Consider the following 24,503-nt stretch of genomic DNA (forward strand, 5'->3'; position numbering starts at 1 on the left):
AGAGAGAGAGACAGAGAGACAGAGAGAGAGAGAGAGAGAGAGAGAGAGAGAGAGAGAGAGAGAGAGAGAGAGAGAGAGAGAGAGAGAGAGAGAGGCTGGTGTTGTTGTGGTAGTTGTTGTTATTGTTGTGATAGGTGTTGTTAAGATGCTTCCTGCTCTTACGGGTCTTTCTCCTCCTGGAGTTTTCTCAGCAGGTTGAGCAGCAGAGCCAACCCCTCGTTTCCAAAGTTCTGCACCCAGCTGAGACACAAGGACAAAGACTGGCATTAGTAACCCATGGTGTGTGTGTGTAACAGAGAGACAGCATGTTTAAATCTATATATATATACACATGTGTGTGTGTGTGTGTGTGTGTGTGTGGGATGTTACCTGACAGGGTTGTTGTTGAGGGAAACCCTGAGCGACTCCAGGCAGCTCAGCAGCTGAGCATCCCTGGGTTCAGTCTTTAGCTCCTGAATATACATCACTGCTGACCTGGAGCTCTCCTTCTGGTTCTGGCCCTGAGACACACACACACACACAGTCAGATCAGGGTCTTGACCTTCCAACAGGGGTCAGGTCAGGGTGTGTGGGGAGGGAAGCTCACAGCTTTGGAGGTGTGGAGGTACTGGGACACCATCTCTCGTTTGATGTGGATGTCCTTCGCCCTCAGAGGCTGCTGCTTCTCCTCGTTCAGGTTCATGTCCACCTGGGTGAGGGGGGGGGGGGGGGGGGGGGGGGAGAGAGACAGGAAGGGAGAGAATGAGAGAGAGATAGAGACGTATGGAAGAAAGGCTGAGACAAGAAAGTGAATGAAATTCAGGAAGGCCCCTAAAGCATGAACGCCTGCAAACCCTACCTCCTCCTCTGCCCGCCCCCCCTCCTCCTCCCTTCCACCCATCCTCTGCCCCCACACCCACCCACCCTCGTTCCCCTCCTCCTCCTCACCAGCATCTGTTCAAACAGGTCCAGCACCAGCTCCTCAGGGAGGTCGTGCTGCGAGGCTCCCGCCCCCGACACTTCGTAGTGGGCGGCGGCTGAGTGGCGCTGGCCCCCGCCCGGCCCCGCCTTCTCCTTGTCCTTCTTCATCCTCATGCTGGTGAAGCGCTCCAGCTGGGAGGCGGAGGGCACAGGGGTCACACATGGGGTCGCACAGAGGTCAGGGAACTAACTGGAGTAAACGGCCAGTGTGATGTTTGCTGCTGTTGCTGTGTGGTCGCTCTGTGGCAGGGCCCGGGGGAAGGTTCGATCCCAAATCAACTCCTTTAGGTCAGATAGGGCCAGTCCCATTGGACAGATCTCACACTTGGATGGGTTTAGACACCCAGTTAGCCATTATGATTATACCTGTGAAATGCTTTGAGATCTACAAGTGAGCAGTGAGTAATTCCCTCTCAGGGCTTGATTTGGGATAAAGCTGCCTGCCTCTAACATCCCTCTTCTTTAATGTCTGATTAGCAATGTAAAATGCTACACTTTACATACAGTTAGCACTGTATTTTAGAATAGTTAGCATTGCACAATGCTACAAATCATAGCAGTGTACAATGCTAAATGTCACAGTTAACAGTCTCCAATGCTACATGTCATACAGTTAGACCTTTACCAGGCTGAATGTATGCCACACAGCACTGTACAAAGCAACATGGAACTCAATTAGCAGAGCTCAATAAAAACATATATTTTTTTGCAATAACCAATGTTACATGCAGGCAATTTAACACTGAGCAACGCTTACATACTTTTTGCATTTTAGAATTATTTAGCAGTATACAATTCAATTTAGGATTGTATAATGCTAACCTATTTTGCATTGTATAATGCTACATGTAAAACATTTCACAGTTTACACTGTTAGCCTGTTTAGCAGTGTACAATGCTAGCCTTTTATGTAACATAAGTAGCGGTGCACAATGCTGTGTGTGACATATTGGGAAGCGTGCTGTGTTAACAGGGCCAAACAGAGACGTCGACAGACATGACCTGTGCATGAGCAGGGGGAGAACACATCTTGGTGGAACTGTTAACCAACACACTCAACCCTCCCAGCCCACGACAGGGGCTGAGGGGGGAGGGGGGGAGGGGGGAGATGCTGTTAGTTATGGTGAAACCAAACCAAACAGCCCTGTCACATGGGTACTGTCAAGTTTGGATTCACAGACACACACACACACACACACACACACTGGCATGGGGAGGACCTTGGATACACACACACACACACACACACACACACACACACGCAACCTACCTCATCAGGGATCAGTCGTTTGAGTTTCTGTACGGAAAGGGGGGGATGGAAAATAGGACAGAGGAGAGAGATGTAGAGAATGGAAGGAAAGATGGAAAGGAGGAAGAAGTCATTATGAATGGTGGGTGACAAAGAGAGAGAGAGAAAGTGAGGGAGACGGGCCAAAAAAAAGAGTGTGATTGAGGGAGTGAGGGAGAGAGAAAACAAGAGGGAAACAATTAGACAGAAATCAATGGTGTAGAATCGACTAGGACCAGGGTTTGTCTATGTGGTTCATTAATCATCAAATAATCAAGAGAGAGAGCAAGAAGACACAGGCAAAGCTGCATCACTGTTTAGCGGTCCATTTTTTAAATCATCAATCTGTTTATTTTTTTAGACTACATAATTCAGTTCAATTACAATTATTTGTAGTTATTTGCGATACATTTCACAATGAGGCATATAAGCTTATCATAGTTAAGTTGATCAAGTAATCATATTTTGGGTTTGGGTCATTAAGTACATTGGTTACTTGCACGTTTTCACCACAAGGTGTCACTCTAAACCCAGTAATGTGGAATGGAGCCATGATCCAGTTGGAACACCACTTCAACAACAGGGAAGAAACAGCAGTGTGAGGTTATGGAGAAAGCTGTGCCCTTTTTCCAAAGAAAATACAGTTTGAAAGTACTATTACTGCACCAGGAATGTGTGGTGAGTAAGACGTCAGATGACGTATTTAGCTGGAAGACAGAGTGCAGGTTTCAGGCATGAGTCAGAATCCCAGTCCTACACTCCCAACATCTGTGGACCATCAAGGACCAGAGGCCTGAGGAGGCACTCTGGGTCACCAGCAGATCTCTCACACACACACACACACACACACACACACACACACACACACACACACACACACACACACACACACACACACACACACACACACACACACACACACACACACACACACACACACACACACACACACACACACACACACACACACACACACACACACACACACACACACACACACACACACACACACACACACACACACACACACACACACACACACACACACACACACACACACACACACACACACACACACACACACACACACACACACACACACACACACACACACACACACACACACACACACACACACACACACACACACACACACACACACACACACACACACACACACACACACACACACACACACACACACACACACACACACACACACACACACACACACACACACACACACACACACACACACACACACACACACACACACACACACACACACACACACACACACACACACACACACACACACACACACACACACACACACACACACACACACACACACACACACACACACACACACACACACACACACACACACACACACACACACACACACACACACACACACACACACACACACACACACACACACACACACACACACACACACACACACACACACACACACACACACACACACACACACACACACACACACACACACACACACACACACACACACACACACACACACACACACACACACACACACACACACACACACACACACACACACACACACACACACACACACACACACACACACACACACACACACACACACACACACACACACACACACACACACACACACACACACACACACACACACACACACACACACACACACACACACACACACACACACACACACACACACACACACACACACACACACACACACACACACACACACACACACACACACACACACACACACACACACACACACACACACACACACACACACACACACACACACACACACACACACACACACACACACACACACACACACACACACACACACCAAAAGAGCAACCCTTAATGATCCCCATCACACCCACACAATCCTCCCAGGGTTCCACAGTGAGTTTTTCCCACACTGCCCCATTAGATCTGGTGCATCGCTGCATTGCTATCACAACCATTACTCCCTCAACACACAACTGCTCATATTTCTCCATCTAGCCCAGAGAGGATCCACAACATGTCCTCTTTCTCTTTCCTCCCCGCTTCTCTCACTCTCTCCCTCCATCTTATAAACTCAAATAAGAAGTTGTTAGGCACAACATGAGATTAGTATTCAGAGCTTGAACAAAGGACACTGGTCGTGTGGCTGTAATAAGAATTCCACCCTAATTTAATAGAAGAGAACTTGTTATCCGAGGTGCAAAACAATACAAGCTCGTAAGACAGAACATCCCAACACTGATCCTGCCCTCCCTCCCTCTCTACTTGTCTCTCTCCCTCTCTCTCTCTCTCTACCCGTCTCTTTCCCTCTACCCCTCTCTACCCGTTTCTCTCCCTCTACTTCTCTCTCTCTTTACCACTTCATCTCATCATCCACCCTTCCTTTGATCCCTTATCTCTCCAGACATCACGTCCTGCAAAGTCTTTCCATCTTTCACTGTCTGTCTTCATTCGATGCCCTCTCCGTCTGTCCTGATCCCTCCGTCTCTCCAGGGCGCCACGGCTGATTGGTTCAGGGCCGGGTTGACCGTGCCCGACCCGGGTTGACCGTGCCCGACCTCCCTGACTCCCTTCTCATTCTCCATCTCATCTCTCTCACTTTCAGCCACTCTCGCCCTATAACTCGCTCTCAAACCATCATCTCCTCTCTCTCTCTCAAAGTCTAACTCCTGACTTTCGCTCAAAGTCTCTCTCTGACTCTCCACTCTTGTTCTGGAACTTTTCAGGCTGGTTCCAGGGTAACTGCTCCCCGAGACCATCTAACAGGTGCTTTGTTCCCTCAAATCTGTTCAAAAAGATTCAAAACAAAGCTGCCACTAAATGCAAAGCCTTTCCAGTCATTGTTCAGAGGAATTACTTATCCTCCAGGCAGGCTCAGAAGGACTGACACACCAATATAAGAGGAACCCTCCTCCTCCTCCATAAGCCAGGAACATCACTGTTGTCTGGACAGTGAAGAAGAGACTAGCTTTAAAGAGGTTTCAAATCATTCACCTGAACCTCGCTTTACTTTGACTGTTGGGACAATTTGTAGGGAGAAAGCACTGGAACTTTCTAGGAACAAATCCTGGCCTACCTTGTCCAACTTTAATATATCAAAAGCATGTTGTTGGCTTAAACAGAATGTGCTGGTTCATTTGGCTTCAAGCTAAAGTCACAGTGCTACAGGTAGTAGAGTGAGTGAATAAAGTAGTGTGAGAGTGAGAGGAGAGTCTAATGATTAGCCGTCTCTCTATAGTCAGTGGTGATAAGGATAATTGGCCCTGGCCTGCCGTGAAGGCTGATATGACGATCCTTTACACACAAGGTACTTTCCCCTTACACTGCTGACACACACACACACACACAAGCAGATGTAAAACATGCTGATGGCCATAGTGCCATCTAACCCGCGGCCAGGAAACAGTCGCCTGACGGAAGGGGGCACAATGAATTCTGGGTAATCGCACAGGAAACAGCAAGAGTTTGTGATCTGCATGTGTGTATGCGTACGTCTGTGAAAGGGAAAATGAGAGAAAAGGGGGGAGAGACAACGAGCACAAAAGAGGGGGAAGGAGACCCAGACAGGTACTCAGGGCATGATGCTTTCCTATCTAATTAGAAAGCTATGGAGAGACACACATACACAGCTAAAACAAAAGTGCTATATAATTATCAGCCTAAAAATCACCCGGCACCAACATAGGCCTACACACACACACACTTCCAAGAGGACCATAATTATCCCACATTGAACCGAGTGCAGGAAACGTATGTTTCTTAGAAACGGGCGGAAAACCGGAGTGAACTCCGCTCTTTGCTTATGACAATGTGAATCAGTCACACACAGCCTATATTTACCAGCCCACAGCTGTGTGTGTGTGTGTGTCGCTCAAGTTTGAGTAAAGCTGGAATACATGTGGGAGAAAGACAAGGAAACGAGGGACTGAGTGTAGCACAACAACACTTGGAGGGAAACATGAAGTTTGAGTCTCCACTGAAGTGTGTCCTTCAACACACACACACACACACACACACACACAGGGTTCTGACGGCAAGCAGCCTCTAACCCGTGCCTCTAGTACGATGCAGACAGTGTTTACCTCTTGGAGATCATTAGGCTGAGAGGTGAACCTGACTCTGCCTATCGAGTCCCTACTGGAGAGAGAAAACCAGCCCTCCTCTCCCCCTTTCTCTGGTTCTCTTATCACAACCCTTCTCTACTCTCCTCTCTAGGCCAACTTCTTTTTGATTGATGTTTATTCGTTTTTTTCCCCACTCACAGTCCTAGACAGTGTTTCACGCTTTCATTTTTTCCCCCCTTTCCTCTCATTCTCTCTGCAGTCCAGAATCACACTAGATCTTGTGTTTTTTATAAATAGTTACTGGACAAGGTGTGTTTGTGTGTGTATTTGTGTGTGAGCCCGCACATGATCTTGTAACCTAAACCGTGTTGATATCTGTGCTTACAAGTTGCCATGGTGACAGGCTAACTTGTCGGCGCTGGTAATGTCATAGGGAGGGGTCTTGCTAGTTGGTGACTCGCCTGTGCAAAGGTGACAACATTTCCTGTTGGCGGCTAAAACAGGAAGTTGTAGACATACTGAGGGCTGTAACAAATCTGGCCCCATATGACCTCGGTGTATGTACATCCACACACACACTTAACACCTAGGTAACAGAGCCTGCCTGCATTGTGGAGCTTGGCGATGTGGACTGTCTATGAGGGAAATGTGGAACTGTGTGTGTGAGCGTGCGTGCGACTGTGACTAACGGTGTTAGCTATGTTAAGTGTGTGTTTCGTCTACACTGTGCTCTCTGTCCCTCAGGAACACCCTGTCAGTTAGCAGATGAGAACAGTCACCAGCCTCTACTGGGAACAACAGGTAGGGTGGCAGAGAGGGAGGGAGAGAGAGAGAAGCAGATAGAAATGGGCATTACCAAACACTCACTTGAGGGAAGACTGATCATTTATCCACAAAACACATGGATGGACAGACCCCAGCCACGCGCAGCACACACTCATGAACAGTCTCACACATCAGCATGTAGGCCCCACAGACTGCATCTTGTAGCAGGAAGTCTCCAAGGCTAAATGATCAGATTTGACGCATCGCTGCTCCTGACTGTGTGTGCGTGCAGCTAGGCTTTTGCAGTGTGTCCGAGTGGGGGCCAGTTTTTCGCGCGATAGCACCCAACCTTAGAGACATGTCCTTAATGGCAAAACAATGACCATCCCATGACAACAATGGAGACTACACAAGGCCTTGCAGTGTGTGTGTGTGTGTTTCACTTCTTATGGGGCTCATATCTGGAGTGATGGTATGTAAATTCTCCTCCCTTACCAAAGTCAGCTAGGTGACATTCCAGGCAGACAGCCATCTTTACAGTCTTGTTTAACATCCCGAGCAGCATCACTTCCTCCTCAAGCAGTGTCGTGGAGAGGCCAAGTAAAACAGGATATGAATTGACATGTTCAAGGTGTTTAAAGTCTTCAATATGTGGCTGTCACAAGTCAGACACACACACACACAACACACAAACGCCATCCTGACATCTGGCTCTCATCGACAGCAGTATTGATTAGGCCGTCCTATCCTGACAACCACCACCACAACAACACGGATCTCCATTGTCTGTACGCCATGGCAACAGGTGCCAGCATTCCACAGTGCACACCTGCCATTCCTGAGCTCAGTCAACGAGGAAGTGTGGTTGTGTGTGTGTGCTTACGCAAGTGCCCTACTCCCATTGTCTTCAGACCTTGCAGAAAACCAGTATCTAATCCATCAGTGAGGACAGCAGTGGCCCCATGAGTGTGGAGCTCAGTGGGGCCCAGGGCTGAGGGGTCCCTGGGCAGCCCAGCAGTGAGGGCTTTCTCTGGGGTTGGACGGTGAGACCAGGCCCCTCCCTCCACCTGGGCCTGGAGTAATTACCCAGCTCCTGGCCTCCTCTGGAGAAGAAGGGCATCGATCCCTTTGCCTCCAAATGCCACACAGGTAACAGCATTATATCAGTCTGTCAATCACTGGTCTACACCTTGGACAGGCAACCTGAACAAAACACATACACACACACAGCATATCTAGTGTGTACTGTAGTTGTGGAGTTACCATCATAACAGCTTGGACGGTCATTATAGAACTTCAGAAACACAGGAAGTGGATGATGACTCACTGTCCCAAAGGAACCCGGGCTCAATTATTCCTGCAGATTGAACACTGAGATACAGACCTGGGGTAGAGAGTGTGTGTGTGTGTGTGTATGTGAGTGTATTCATAGGGGTCGAGAGAGAACAAAAGCAGCTCTACAAGCAACAAGCTCCCCCTCCATTAAAACACACACACACACACACTTTCCCACAGTGTGCCAGACGCAGTGACAGACTGTCAATATGCAGTCTGCATATGTTGAGCAATTAGGCCCAGTCCAAACCCCACCTCTGAGTTGTCAGATCAGCAGCCAGGAGGCAGAGTTGACCTTTGACCTTGCTACCGCTCAGTCCCACAGCCTGTACAGCGGAGAGTAAACAGCAAGTTGCTGGACGGCACCTGCTCTCTCTGTCTAAAAGTCTGGTGAACTGTCGATCTACACGGCGGAGGGGGGGGGGGGGGGGGAGAGAGAGAGAAAATGAGGGCCCAGTGTTGAATAGTCTTCCACAGTCAGTCAGGCTTATTCACATTGTAGGCCCTGAAAACTCTACTGTAGTCCACTGAGACTACTCTTCCATGACAAATATGGAGGGAGGGAAAGTGGGGAAGGAAGAGAAGGAAAGACAGAAAGAAAGTGGGAGAGAGAAAAGTGGAGGGATTGATATATAGGGGGAGAGTAAGGAGAGGCAGAAAGAGAGACCCAAAGGTCAACTCCATTTCCATCAATCAATATTACCCTGCACTAAAGACAATTCTCTGCTCCCTTTCAATCTCATCTCTCTAGTCCACAATCTACTGTGGAGACAACGTTGGCCGGACGTTCCCCACCTCTGCTCTAGTCCTTCTCTCATTCACGCCATCCACCATCAGCCCCTCCTCTTGTACCCTCCAATCTCTCCATTTCTTTACATCCCTCCCTCTGACTACGTCCCTTTCTCTGTTCCTCACATCTCTTTGACAGCTCCAGCAACAGGAAAACCACTCTGCATCACTTCCTGTTGCCTCAGATTAAAGCTGAATAATAAAAGACAATGACAGATAAGGGGTTAAGATCAGTTTCCGGTCCTGGAAGGCAGGACCTGTCTCGACAACCCGTGAGGCAGGAAGACAATAGACATAAGATACTGCATTTACGCTAGTAACTGTGTGTGTTTAGACATAATGTGTGTGTGACACACATGTATGTGCACCAACCAATGGGCTTACCTTCCACTCAGAGTGTTTGTACCCCAATAAACCACACAGACAGACAGATAGTCAGGATGTTTACCTGCTGTACACAGGGCACCTTTAGATTAGCTGTAATCTGTCAGTCTGACAGAATGTGAGAGTCAAAATGGAGCACTGACACCCTAATCCTGACAAATCCCACACAGAACACAGAGATAACACTCTCTCTCTGCCTCTTCCTCTACATCTCTCTCTCACGCACACTCTTTTTCTATCTACCTATCCATCTTAAACCGTTTTCCACCGGTCTGTCTACCAGCAACAGACTGGGACAAAAAGAACAACAGAGGTAAAGAGACAAAAAGGAGAGAACGACAGACAAACAGAGAGAGACAGACATACAGAGAAAGGATGAGAAAAAAAAGAAAGAGTCATGACAGTCAGAGAACGTGTCCTTGCGTGACCTTGCCAGCACAAACATCACAGCAAACATAACACAAACACACTCACGTACGCACCTCACACACATATCTTAAAGAATTAGCTCTGACACATGGGGAGGGGGCCTGTCTAATCTGCAACTGTGGTCCTATACTGGGCCTTTTCCAGAGTAATACAGCCCACTTACTTTAAGTCTGAACAGATCACTTAAGGGCTGGTTTAAAAAGGGTACCAAGTTAATTGGGTTACACAACATGAAGTAGTGTGTGTGCTTGCATGTGTGTTTGAGTTTGTGTAGGAGAGACTGTGACTGCAGACAAAGGTAGCTAGATGCTATAATAGGCTCCGTTCTCTCCTGTGTAATCCGGTGACTAACCGTAATCACTGAACGATCCCACACACACACACCGATCAACCAGCCTGCATGGCCAGTGGATGGCACATACACACACACACACGTGGGAATGATTTCCAATAGGAGCATTCCGACAGCTAACAGATGCCGGTTGGGCTCCACAGCAGCAGCACAATAGGGATACTCCCATTGCAATCAGTAGCTGAACAGATTATTCATGGACCTCAAACTTATTTCCATGGCTACAAACAAAAAAAGGCCACCCAGGGTAGCATCGCCACGGAATGAAGAGTTTTGTCGCAGTGATGAGAAACGTTGGAATTGTGCCGTTTTGGCCAAAGCATGTGGAACGTCTATCAGGGCAAAGATAGAACTGGACATGACGGCTGTCACTCAATGCTGTATGGCTGAGGCTCCTGGTAAGGACATGATACACTAAAGCTAGGCTAACAGGTTTACAGCGGCTGCAGGATAAAGTAAACACTTCTTCAAACACAGTTCTGGGATCAGGCACCACACAAGGTCCTCCTAGGGTACCATGAAGATGACAGATGAATCCAGATCACAGCTGAACCTCCCTTTGTCTCCAAACTTCCCCCGCCCAGGGCCTGGGGGAGGTAGCTGAGATGCAGCATGCACAGGAAGTACAGTGCTGCTGCCACAGGAAGTGAGGCAATGTCACAGGAAAGATACAGTAGATTAAGACTATTGGTGGTGGGGTAGGGCCGACAGAGATAGAGCTGAGTTAGAGGAGGGTGGGTGTCATTACTAGCACTGCAGGGTTTCCTGCAGAAAATGTGTTAGTTAAGGTGGTAGGGTGGGGTTTGTCGTCAGACCGGAGGGGGGCTAGTTTGTGCGATAGACTAATGCGTTCTGCAGAGAAGGGAGACTGGTGTTTTGGAATGGGAGAAAACAAGACAGAGTAACACGGCGGATATCGCAATTAAAAAACAAAAACTACGTAGTTAAGGCGGCAGGCGTATGTTGCTTAGGCGGTTCAACTGAAAAGTGCTGCGGGAAACCCTGCACTGCTGTCAAAACCAGCTGACATGGGAGTACACACTTACACACCACCACAAACAAACTTGGAGCAAACACACACTCCCACCACTCAGACACCCTGTAAGACCGGCCCAATATCCTGAGAGCAAACAGAGAGGTGGTGACCCCACTTCTGGAGTACACGTCAAACCTGTTTGTGCACACACACACACACTACTGTACAGCTTGAGAGTGTGTTGGCCAAAAATGGAGCTGAGGTGTGTGCGCGCGTAAATGCATTTGTATGTTTGTGTGTGTGTGCGTGTGTGATGGAGACACAGCATGCCATTGAACAGAGCAGGCTGCCAGTTGATGAATGCCATGCCCTGGTCCATCTCTGGGGTTTTCCTCCATTAGCCTTCACTGATAAGACCCTAGCTGCATGGTTATAGAATGAGGTAGTGCTCCTTTTCATCAACAATGGGCTGGAAACGATGTGTCTGTGAGTGTGAGTGTGAGTGTGAGTGTGAGTGTGAGTGTGTGTGTGTGTGTGTGTGTGTGTGTGTGTGTGTGTGTGTGTGTGTGTGTGTGTGTGTGTGTGTGTGTACACACATTTAAATATGGATGCTGGTACGGGCTGGTACAATGGAGGGGTGTACAGAGAGAACAGGAGAATGGAGAAGAAAAGGGCAACTTCCTGTTGAATATTGTACAACTTCCTGTCACAATTTATTGTGAATATGTTGAAGTGACAATCTAATATGGAGGCCTAATATTGACTACAGGAGAAAGCAGCCTGGTGACCACATACTCTAGTCCATATTGCCCAAAGAACTGACAGTCAGTTAAACATTGTGCAGCAGCTCAGCTTTGGGTGTTTGCTGACAATGTATGCAAGTTTGTGGCAAAGCTCATGTCCAGGAACAGGGTGCATGTGTGTAGGCCTCAACCTGGTGGTGGGTTGTGTTGATTCTACAGATAGGAGACTAGTCCAATACCTGCGTTGCTGAACCTGCCATACTGAACAGAAAGAGTAGTCCTATTAGTGTCAACACACACACGCATACAAATACACAAGTACTAAAAGTGCAATATCACTGAAAGTCAAAAGCATTTACTGCTGCCTTTCACATTTCAAAACACACACGCTAATTGGCAAGAGCAGACAAGCGTGGCCACACAAAGCCCACAAGACATGTCAGCCGTAGCCTGTCGGCTATCATAGCTCTCAACAAGTCGTCACTTATCATTTTCACATCATGTGAGTACCAAACCTTTTAACACACACACACACACACACACACACATGTGCAAGCACGCACACAAACACGTCTACCCCAATCATTGTCACTCATACGCTCGTCTGGCAGCGAAACGCTGGTCCACACAACATCCCCGCAACCTTCAGCTTGTGGAACACACAGAGCTCTTGTTGCCAAAGACAGGTGCTACGTTTTCTTCAAGATTTTCTCATTTGTTGACAAGCCACTGTTGAGAAACGCTCTCCTAGTCTTTGAGGCACTAGTCTCACAGCAGAAGCCAAGTCACATCTGTCACACACACAGAGTGGTGCTACAAGTGGGGAGATGAGTACTTTGTTTTTCTCTCATTCTCCGTCTCTCTTCTCCCTCCCAATCCCCCCCCTCTCCTCTCCTCTCTCTGTCCCTCCCCCTTCTCCCTCTTTCTCTCCCTTACTCTCTGTCTGTTGGATACAGTGTCTGACCGCATTCCTCCATATGCTTGTCTCGACATAGAACTGAGACGTTTATTACACAACTCGGCTCCCCCCGGCCAATCGGAACAGGTGAAGCCAGCTGTCAGGGAATGTGTCACATTCTCTTGCTGGAACACCTGAGAGGAGAGGGGGGGAGATGGGGACGGCCACGCCCAGGGCCAACGCTGTCCTCCATGTGGTCAACCAGCAGACTACATAAAGGACACAGCCCTTTAAAGAACGCTTTTGCTGCAGGTCCCAGACGGTGCGTTTGTGACAGTGTGATTGTGGCCGCGTCATTCCCCCCCCCCCCTCCATTCCTCGTTAATCCACTGTGGAATCTCCTCCGCTAATCTACTACGCTCTCCCGCGTTCACCTCTCTTCTCTCCCTCTCTCTCCCTCATTCTTATTCAGTCAGAGCCAGCCGGTGCATTAACCACTCCACTCGCTCAAACACAGACAAGAGGAGGGAGAGAACGAGAGAGAAAGAGGGAGGGAGAGAGAGAGTGAGAGCAAGAACGAAAGAGAACGACAGAGGCCAGCCACCCTTCCACCCAAAGGACATCCTGCACACTGCCTGAACTAAACTGTTTTCTGCATGAGCGTCTGTGCTAACCAGGCCTATACACATGCAATCTGCAACCTCAGCCCTTCGATGGGTTTCTGGAAAGGGGGAGCAGCAGGTGGGCGCACTGGTGCATGCTGGGACATGTATTTTCCGCTCGAGGTGTGTCCGCGGTGCTGATCCAATGACCTGTGGGGCCCGGCAGGGCCTCCCTACAGGGTTGGACCGACGCAGCAGAGCAGAGAAAGCAGAAGACCGGAGGAGAGTGCCGTTGAGGCCACCACGCCACCAAGAGAACGCTGAACACATGACCGATGTTCCCCTGCTGACTCAGCTTGTCATTTCCACTACTAGGAGAATACACAGAGCACATCAGATTTCACAAGTACTCGCCCAGCACTTCCCACGCAGTGCTAGGACAGGGTCAAGGATAGGCTTGCACTTTTGCCTGTATGTGGTCCTTCTTCTCAGCTTATTTTGGGTTGGTATATTGTTGATTTACAGTACGAGTTGTAGCAGTGAAAGGTCTACGTGAACAGTCAACGTTTAACCGCCTCAGAACCTCTGCCACATTGGCAGAGGATGACTTGGCGTGGATTATGGAGTGAATGAAGAGAACAGCAATGACAATCCAGATAGTCCAGGCTCTTAGCTTCTGTTTGGCTTGGTTGGGAACAGCAGGGCCATCTTACTAGCCTTGCCTTTTAGATTTGGTCTAGGTAGGCTGTGAACAGAGGGGCCACAGACAAGGGGCATAAGATCACTGTGGCAACATTCCACGGGCTCATAAGTAGGGGTTACAACCTCCAGACACGCGCCACAGCTTGTGAACCAAGCGTAGACGCTCAAAGATTCGCTTGCAATCTCTCTCTTGCTCTCTCTGTCACACACACTGTAGAGCTTGGTGCCCTACAAGAGCTTGCTGTGTAACTTCAGAGGGTGGATGAATGGAGGGGTTGAAAGGTCATGGGTAGGATGAAGACATCATGGATGAATCATCTGACATTGTTTTCATGTAAGCTTCACATTTAGTTAATGATGTTGCATACACAAGAAGGTCTGTGACTATAACTAAGAGCTTGTTGTGTCAGCATTCATACTGCTTCTGAGACAGAGGAGAGTGATGACATCACATTATATATTGGACACATATCATTCCACCTAACAGGCTTTAACCTTTCCCTGCCCTCCTCCGACCTCATAACATTCCTACTACAGAAGTGTGTTTGTGTAATATAAAAAGGAGGGGGAGAGGAGGAAAAAATGGAATGAGGACCAATACTGTAGGTTGCAGTGCTGAGATTAAGGACGGAGCCACCACCTACACACCCAGGACAGGACAGCTCTCTCTGTCACACACACACACAGTGCAGAGCACATGTCTTTACTTAAGAACTTTTTATCACTGACTCATGCTGTTTACTTATAACCTTGCCTTGGACTGCAGTGCATTCCACTCTCTTTATCTCAAAGTTACCTCTCAGTCTCTTGTGGGTGAGCCCCTTCAATTACTTAAGTCAACTACCATCATTAACTGCCCATTATCAGATCATTCAAAAGAAGGGTCATATTCATCCCTGATTTTCAAGGTGTAAAATATTGGCTATAATCTGTTTGGTTCTTAAGAGTTTGATGGTTGACAGGCAGTGACTGGTCCAGTATGATGGGAGGTTGCTATCAGCTATTAGCTAACTATACCCGTTGACAAGGTGTGTATTTGGGCAGCTATGGTTACCATTTGCCAGTGAAATATCAGTTTTCAGCTGTTGCTAGATGAGCCAAGGGGTTAAATTACGAGACACCTTGTTGCCATCCAGGATGACTCATAACCACGCTGACTCCAAACACCACCTTGCCTGAATCACACACGTCTACATAGACACTTACTGTCTACAGTGTGACGATGACACTACCTAACTGGATATACTCACGTTTCAACTCCTAGTATTCGAAACAAAAGTACAAAACAGCTGAGTGGGATGTCATTCAGACAGCCTTATTACTACTCTGCAAAGATGGCTATGTAAATCCAATATTGGGTCGTTAACATTGTGTCAAACTCAAACTTGAAAAAGTGAATCTGATCCAGCGTCATATAACTACAATTGGAAACTGTCAGATGGGTGTAGCTGTAATGACACCAACATACGCATACACATGCAATTACCTGAAAATGTATTGAACTTAACACCTGCAATACATAATTACGAGATTTGCCAGTTAAACGCTTGTCTACTTCCGCAGCTTACTTCCTCAAACACAGAGCTGGCTAGCTGGCTAGCAAATAACCTGGCGCGAGCTGCCTACGAATATTAGCTTCAGAGCTATCAAGGTTTAAAGCGCTCGGGTTACTCACTAAATTCATCATCTGTGTAAATGGTGCAAAGTGCAACAATTTCAGAAATAAAATGTCACATGCAATGGCTTTATGTCGGGTGTAGCCATTGTATTTGTTTCTTTCTCCTGACACTTGTTAAAAGTTTTAGCAATGATGCGTTCATCCACTTGTTGATTTATAGCACTAGCCAGTTAAGTTAGCCAGAGCAGAGCTAGCTGCTAACATAGCGAGCTAGTTAGTTACCTAGTTTACAAATAGTGACTTTCTAGCTTGCCTGAATTGACAGAAGAGTTCCCAAACAAACCAAAATTGTACAACTTTAGGATCGATAAAATAGCAAGTTGGTACGTACAAATTTCTTTTCTTTCTTCTCTCCATCTTCGTAATGTTTCTTAGATTTCTTGTCCTTGCCGCCTTTGGGAGCCGCAGCCGAAGCAGAATTCCCCGAGTGTGGATCCATTGTGACTTTCCTCAGAGAGAAAAAATATCCCCAGAACTTACACCCTGTGATAACCTGTTGGAGCTCAAAATACACACTCACCTCCACCTAGATATTAGTATTGTGTTTCTATATAAGCTGAAAAGTATGCACTGGGGCTTGTTCCCTCAGGGGCGACCAGCCGCGGGGTAACGTTTGCGAACTACCTACAGCTTCCACGATAGTGTACTCAACTAGCTGAGAAGTGCAATGTGACACTGTGGCAGTAAGACACTTTGACCAATAGGGGGCCGACAACACCAAACGGACGACGTAAAGTATTAGCCAAATAATAATACAAATCCACATTAAAATTACATTAAAGCTTGCACAAATAGCTTGTCCACATATTCAGGACGAAGCGAAACATGTTTTTTATTGAATAAAAAAATAAAAAAAGCATAGCCTAATTGGACCAATATTCATCTTTCTCACGGTGTTGGTGTCTCTTGGCAAGAGTCTTGCCCCTGCAGTTCAGCTACGGGCCCTCCAACCTTATTTAACCAGGAACACTCTTTCATTAATTTCCCTTCCTTCTTTGCTCTCCTCATCTACTTGCTCTGTCTCCGTTTAGGCCAATGCAAATTCCCCACCTGTGGCATCGCACCGAGGTGGAGTTAGTTTCATATTCGACATTTGACATGCGGAAGACGCTCCTTTACAGTGTCGTGTTAGGGACCGTGTGAAAACTAAACCGTACTCTTTAGAAAATGTGTTTCATAATATTTCTATGGATATAAAACCTGAAACTGTCACCAGAGTATTCTAACAATGTCTGGTCTACTTACACACCCGTATACCTTTTCAATAACGTTTTTAACAAAATGCAAATACATTGCTAATCTCTGAAAATTGCATGAAATCCTTGATAAGAGTTTTCAAAATTGTGATAAAAAATCTCAAATTTACACCTGATTATTCTAATAATGTCTGGCTTACTTCCACACCCATAACCTTTTCAATCACATTTAAACAAAATGATATAAAATTGCGAATCGTTGAAATATCATGAAATCCTCGATAAAATAACCTTTTCACAATTGTGATAGAAAATCGCAAATATACACCAGATTAGCCTACTAATATCTGGCCTACTTCCACACCCTTATATCTTTTCAATTACGTTTACAAAACAATGATATAAATTGCTATTCATACTATTCATGCTATTCATACTATTTTCAGAGATTAACAATTTTCTATCGTTGTTCTGAAAACATAATTGAAAGGGTAAAGGGTGTGGAAGTAGACCAGACATTATTAGAATAATCTGGTGTCAATTAGAGATTTGTTTATCACAATTTTGAAAAGTTTATTAAGATTAGTGTGGATTTCATGCTATTTTCGGAGATTATCAATTTTCTAGAATTTGCTTTAAAATTTGATTGAAAAAGTTAAGGGTTTGGAAGTAGACCAGACATTATTAGAATAATAAGGTGTCAATTTGATATTTTTTATCACAATTTTTAAAACTCTTATTAAGGATTTCATGCTATTTTCAGAGATTAGCGATGTATTTGCATGTTGTTAAATATGTTATTGAAAAGGTAAAGGGTGAGGAAGTAGACCAGACATTGTTTGAATACTCTGGTGACAGTTTGAGGTTTTATATCCATAGAAATATTATGAAACACATACATTTTCTAAATTTAACGCGACGCTGCAAAGGATCGTCTTCCGAATGTGAGACGACGAATGTTGAATATGAAACTTCACCTCGGTTGGCATCCCTCCATTGTGCTTTGAGAGGTTTGGTCCTGGTCTCCCCCTCGTTTCTTTTGTCTGATGTCTGAACAACTCTTTTGATCCTCATGAAGTGTGGATTCCTTCCTGCACTCAATGTAGTCCTACGGTAAAGGTAGAAAACTGGAATGTAGTGTGTGTGTGTTTCTCTCTCTCTCTCTTTCTCCTCCAATCAGTCGTGACGACTGAAAAAATTGAAGCAGGCCTAAAGGCCTTTTGTATGTGGAAGTTTTATGATATCATGATGTTTCCTGCTTACTATTTTCGTATGAAGATCCATGTTATCTTCATTAAGCTGAAAGTCAAACAAACGAGGCGTAGTTTATGGTTCCACCTAGTGGTAAATAATGTCTCTGGAGGATTAATGCAACGGTCAAAACAGTCTAGCAGCAATAATTTGTTCATGATATATGTTCAATAAATGATCATTGCCATCTGTAGAAATGCAAAACGATAAGTCTGTTTTGCTTATCGAAATGTGCCGTCAACGTCGATGATAGCCTAGACTACTTCAAGCGATTAATTTATTTTTTTGTATCCTCACTGCAATACAGCGGATAATCTGTACCCCTCATCGGAACAGTCTAGCCCTACGCGCCTAAATCCCAGATTTATTTTACGCACTGCAGTTTACAAGAGAAAACACACTCAAAGACACACACACGCACGCACGCACGCGCACACACATACACACACTTTTATGGATTAGACTGTATGTCTATTTTAGGGTGCACCTCAGTAAATCATCCGGGGCACAAACCCAGCCGTGCATTCAATATGGCGTGCAATTTATGTTATCTTAAAGTAGGATAATTCTTCCTGCGAGAAATGACGCCCGTAAATTGTAACGGTAAACTTAAATTAAAAGACTGTCTAAGTGCTGCAGCTGCAGTCATATAGATTATTTTGGAGGGGATTGCGTCCTCTGCTTTTATCAATACCTTCTTCACTATTTTTCTTTCTTGACGTTAATGTTGTCATCATCATCATCATCATCATCATCATCATCATCCCTTCAGTTATGTAAGAATACCTCCGGTTATAGGCTATTGGTCGATAAATGTTGTTTTTAATCATAGTTTTACATGGGTATGAAACTGGTGGCTGCATGATCACATTGCACATTAGAGCGCAAGTCATTACACTTACAAAACAAACAAACAATTAGCTATGACATTATATTTGTGTCCAGTTCATGATGCATCACAAGCAATTCCATTTAACACGGACCAGACCGGAGTCCGGACCGAACGGCCCAGAACCGTGGAACTGCAAGTAGTCTAGGCCATGGGGCCTGGCCTACTTGTATGAGGTCCTTGCCTCTCTCAGCGATCTGTCATAGGGCATGGAGGCGAAGAAAGAGTTCCGCAGCTGACAGTTGATGAAGAACACGATGAGTAGCACCAGCAGAAACAGCAGGAGGCAGATGACCAGGTAAGTGGCCAGATCCGGTTTGTTTAACTCGCCTTCCCGCAGACCGCCCCGGCCCGTTGGCCTGAGCAAGGCAGCAACGCTCACCGAACCATGAGATGCGTTCAGGGACGCAGGTGCGTGCGTCTGTGCCATCATTAAGTCAAAGTCCGGTGCTTCGGTGGAATTCAGAAGTATCTGCCTCAGCATGGCCGCGTGTGTCAACGGCAGTCCTTTTGTGAACCTACTAGGCCTACTAAAACAGAAGAAATAGCATCTACAGATATCAAATGTACTTATCAACACGAATAGTTAATCTTCAAGATGCGGACGTAAAGATGCAGTTAAACAAATGGTTGCACGGTCATTTAGACTATGGCAGTTTCAGATGAATCCGTTACTTACTTTTGTGGAGGCTGCGGAGAGTCTCCGGTGAAGAGAGGTAGGAGAAACCAACGGTCCGCATGCCTCAGACTCTCCCAATATCTCGCCCCGGCGAGGAAGCGCTCCGGAGAGGTAGTGCGGTGTTGGCTACAAACCTGGTGCGCCTACAGACCATATGCCGTCAGAATGCTTCAATCCACCAACGTCCCCTCACATTGGGATTGAAAAAAACATTATTTTGAGTTACTGATACTCACCTAAGACTGTAGGATATTGTCACAGTATCGGTCTCAAACGAAGTTTTCACTCTGTCCACTGAGGTCATGAAACCCCTGAAATTCCTGGTGATTGGAATCCGGGTTCAAATGGAGTTCTTATCGTGGCACCATAGAACTTCTGAATTATATTTTATCCAATGTACATGGTTAGTTGCCAGCGTTTAACCGAGACCATCAATAAACGCATTTTTCATCGAATCCGTTGTTCTGAGATTAGTATGGACCGGAGGTCAGGCGCAATGTAGACCAGAGCAAGTCTGTACACCCGGTTTCTCTTGGTTCTTATATCCAGTAAAGATCGATATGTGTCGGCTTTGGAGCGCTAAACTGTCAACTCCAACTAAACCCCGGCGGGAATATTGATCCAGACTGGAAGATAGAGGACGGACAGTTTAACAGGGATTGAAAATGGAAGACGCCAACATCTGCTGCTCCCAAATCGCACACGTCCTCCTCTCCACTCTGTAGCCGATCTGTGTGAGGAATTGATATACGGGGCTATGGAAAGGAGAGAGGGGAAAGAGAGGACGCGCGCTGCGCTGAGCCGTGCGCGCGTGACGGAGAGATGTCATCGACCAGGGAAGTGTTAAAAGTCAAAGATATCATGCGACATGCCCGCGTCTTTCTCTCTCTCTCTCTCTCTCTCTCTCTCTCTCTCTCTCTCTCTCTCTCTCTCTCTCTCTCTCTCTCTCTCTCTCTCTCTCTCTCTCTCCACTGTCTTTGTGCATTCAATGTCTGTCCATCTGTGAGTATGTCTGCCTTTCTTAGCTCTGTCTTTCCCCTTTCTCTTGCTCCTTTTCTGTTTTTTTCTCTCACTCTCTCTCCCTCTCTCCCTCTCTCCCACTCTCTCCCTCTCTCTCTCTCTCTCTCTCTCTCTCTCTCTCTCTCTCTGTCTCTGTCTCTGTCTCTGTCTCTCTCGACCTCCCTCTCTTTTTCTCTCTTACTCGCTGATTTGTTTTCAAACAGATTTCCCATTTGAAAGTGACCGAGGCCATTTTTAGGGCAGTGTGGAATGTCTCAAGAGCGATAAAAGAGACAGCAGAGGGGGAGACAAGCATTTAAAGGAACAGACAGTCATGCAGGTATTGACGTGTTCAGTGCAATCTGTTTCTTTCTAGAATTTCTAAACCTTCTCCTAATGGTTTACTAACTTCCCCTGGCAGACACTTATCCCTGAAAAGTACCTCTTGTCTTTCATAGCTCACAACTCATTTATGTGTTTGTGTGTGTGTGTTAAAGTGCTTGTGTGCTAACTTGAGATATTCTATATAGTATTCAGTTAGGGCACACATTGGAACACAGCCTTATAAGCCTTGGAAGAAGCAAGATTATTAAAAAAAGCACCAGTCCTTAAAAGGTCGGTTTGCCAATTCATATTCATGCACACCTGTCTATGGCAACAGGACGCTGGCATGGCAAGGACAAATCACATACAGCAACAGCCAAAACACACGCAAACACACACACACAAATATGTTTTATTGCTGTAATCTCTCTTTGGACCATTTGGAAGGATTTCAGAATTGAGTTTAAAGTTGGTTGTGGGTTACTTTGATTTAGTTTAATCCCCCCAAAAACCTGCACAGAAATCAATAGGTGCCAGTTGAAAATTGGCCAAACACATCAAGGTGGTAGTAACACCAGTCCCCTCCTATAGCTAGCCAATGCAGGCACACGTATTTGAAACACATCCACCTTGAAAGGCCCCGCTGTTCCATATAGGCAAAGCAAAGTTATGTAAAATGGTAAAGAGGCTTAGCAAACAAACCAGTGGTTCCTGTCGGGTAAATCTCCTTGTCGTGGCCCAAACACAAGTATAAACCCCTGAGTCATGCTAACATGTAGGAGGAAAACATTTTAGTAATTTTGACCACTAAGAAGATTATAATTGCTTTTGAAATTGACACTCTTCTACCGTGGGCCTTCTTATACTACCCCCCCTCCCCCCTTACACAAACGCGCACACATGCACATACTCACCAACCGAACGTTGCTTGGCCGCGTCCAATGAGAATGACCCAGTTTTCCAGACACGACTGTCCAAGTACGTTTGAGTGCATTCCGCCAGGTGACAACCTCACCCATATTTGTGAAATTCCGCTGCTGTCGCCTGACGCGGGCTCGCCAACAGGCTTGCCTGACACGCTGGGCACCGGCTGGCCTAGTTTACCAGAGAAGTGATCAGGGTTATAATAAATAACGCTACAGATATTATAGCATGTCTGCACAGAGGCCTAGCTCTCCGGCTAATTGTAATCGCATATTATTTGGAAGCCCATGACAATGGAATTTTGATTATGAGTGCAGCGCTGTCAGTCTCATCACCAAGCACCTTGCTTCATTAGTGCTCCTGCCAATCTGCCTGATTCTCTGTTCCTTTCAAGTGCTCTGCCACTCTCTTTCTCTCTGTCTCTCTATCCCACCTCTCTTCTACACTATTAATCTCCCCCCTTTTCTCCCCGTCGGCCCCTCTCTCTTTTTTTGTTTCCCCTGCTCTCCACACACATTATCTCACTGCCTCTGTAATTCTCTTGTTGTCTCAGTGTCTCAAACTCAAACAGCCTTTTCCTCCCCTCTGCTCTTCCTCCCTGACTAAGGCAGGAGTATGATGAGAAGAAGACAAGAGATCCACAAAGACAGACCACAAAGACCACAAAGAAAAAACTAATTTCACAAATTTGTAGAATAACAGAAAACGTTGCTCTGAACTATTTGTGTGAGCACATATGGAGAGGGAGAGCCCTGTGAGACCTTAGAGACAGAAAGAGAAGATGAGTGGCCAAAAACAAAATAGGGATCTAAGACAGAAAGATAGATGGAGAAAGTCAAGGGAAAGAGAGAGAGAGAGAGAGAGACGTTAGAGAGCTCTGTGTACTCGTGCAGGCATGCTCTGAAGGCTGAGACATTACCAGAACCAGCGGGGAGTCTTGCAAGTCAACAGGGATTAAACACACACACATGCACACACACACCCTGTTGCCACCGGCTGATTGTAGAATTGGGTGTTGCTTTGTTTTTGGGTTATATTTTTTATATAACCTAATATATATATATATATATATATATATATATATATATATATATATATATATTCTTTTATATTTCTATATTTTTTGTTTTATTTTTTGGGTGGAGGGGGAGGGTACATTAGAGAGGTACATGGCTCAAAAATGTTCCCTTGCTTTCAGATACAGTTCTTCTTATCAAACACAAAAACAGGATTTAAATCAGTGGCAGGTGTTTCTGTCTGATTCTGTCTAACTATCTGTCTGTCAGCATGTCTGAACTTTTGGTGAGTGTATGTGTGTGTGTGTGTGTGAGTGTGTGTCTGCCTTCCTCTGTGCCGTCTACCTTTATGTGTTTGTCCCTGTCGCTGTTAGTCTATGTGTGTGTGTGTGTGTGTGTGACAATCTGCCTTCCTCTTTATCTCCCTTTCTAAACATGTGTGCTTGTTCCTGTCAGTATGTGTGTGTGTGTGTGTGTGTGTGTGTGTGTGTGGATGAACACCTGGCCAGGCTCCTCGTCTGTATTGTGTACACAGAGTCCTGAGGCTGGCATCTCTAATGCAGCCTGGGCCGGCAGCACTGAATGTCCCACCTCCCCACCACAGCTCAGGTGACCCAAAACACACAGTCTGATAACAGGCTGATGCAGACACAACACATCTGGTCTGATAACACACATACCATGTACATGCACATAGCATACACACACACATTTATACATTTTGGTGCAGAGTGCAGATTTGAATGTACACTCACAAACACTAACCCAAGCACGGACGCAGGCAAAAGTATATGAGTGTGCACACACACGTACACCAACAGTAGCATAATCAGTGATAACAGCTAGACACACACAAAGCTTTTCTCTCCGAGCTAAACTAGTGGCCATGATATAAGGAAAACATTCCAGGCTTGCTAGAATAGGTTAGGCTATTCTGTGCAGTTCCAAGTCCGCTCCGGTGTTCACCTTTATCACCAACATCTTTAACACCTCCCTGGAGACATGCCATGTGCCAGCCTGTCTCAAGTCCTCCACCATCATCCCTGTGCCCAAAAAGCCAAGGCCAACAGGACTCAATGACTACAGACCCGTCGCCCTGACCTTTGTGGTAATGAAGTCTTTTGAGCGCCTTGTGCTGGCACACCTCAAAGCCATCACAGACCCTTTCCTGGACCCACTGCAGTTTGCCTACAGAGCCAACAGATCTGTGGATGA

General features: G+C 46.2%; 2 protein-coding genes across 2 annotated transcripts in view; both read right to left on the reverse strand.

Annotated features, from left to right (window-relative positions):
• Positions 1-17,222, reverse strand: part of LOC136954540 (protein diaphanous homolog 1-like) — a 60,110-nt gene extending 42,888 nt beyond the window's left edge. The window contains exons 1-6 of the mRNA XM_067248165.1: positions 16,342-17,222; positions 2,231-2,257; positions 928-1,092; positions 587-688; positions 370-500; positions 163-240 (exon numbers count right to left, since the gene is read on the reverse strand). Coding sequence (XP_067104266.1) covers positions 163-240; positions 370-500; positions 587-688; positions 928-1,092; positions 2,231-2,257; positions 16,342-16,449 — 611 coding nt within the window. The 5' untranslated portion in view covers positions 16,450-17,222. The remainder of the gene's footprint in view (positions 1-162; positions 241-369; positions 501-586; positions 689-927; positions 1,093-2,230; positions 2,258-16,341) is intronic.
• A 2,287-nt stretch (positions 17,223-19,509) lies between these two features.
• Positions 19,510-19,830, reverse strand: LOC136954541 (small integral membrane protein 32-like). Its single transcript, XM_067248166.1, has one exon. The coding sequence runs from the start codon at positions 19,828-19,830 to the stop codon at positions 19,510-19,512; it is 321 nt and encodes a 106-aa protein (XP_067104267.1).
• Positions 19,831-24,503: the final 4,673 nt, after the last annotated feature.

This window comes from Osmerus mordax, chromosome 12, assembly GCF_038355195.1.
Source record: "Osmerus mordax isolate fOsmMor3 chromosome 12, fOsmMor3.pri, whole genome shotgun sequence".
Classification (NCBI taxonomy): domain Eukaryota; kingdom Metazoa; phylum Chordata; class Actinopteri; order Osmeriformes; family Osmeridae; genus Osmerus; species Osmerus mordax.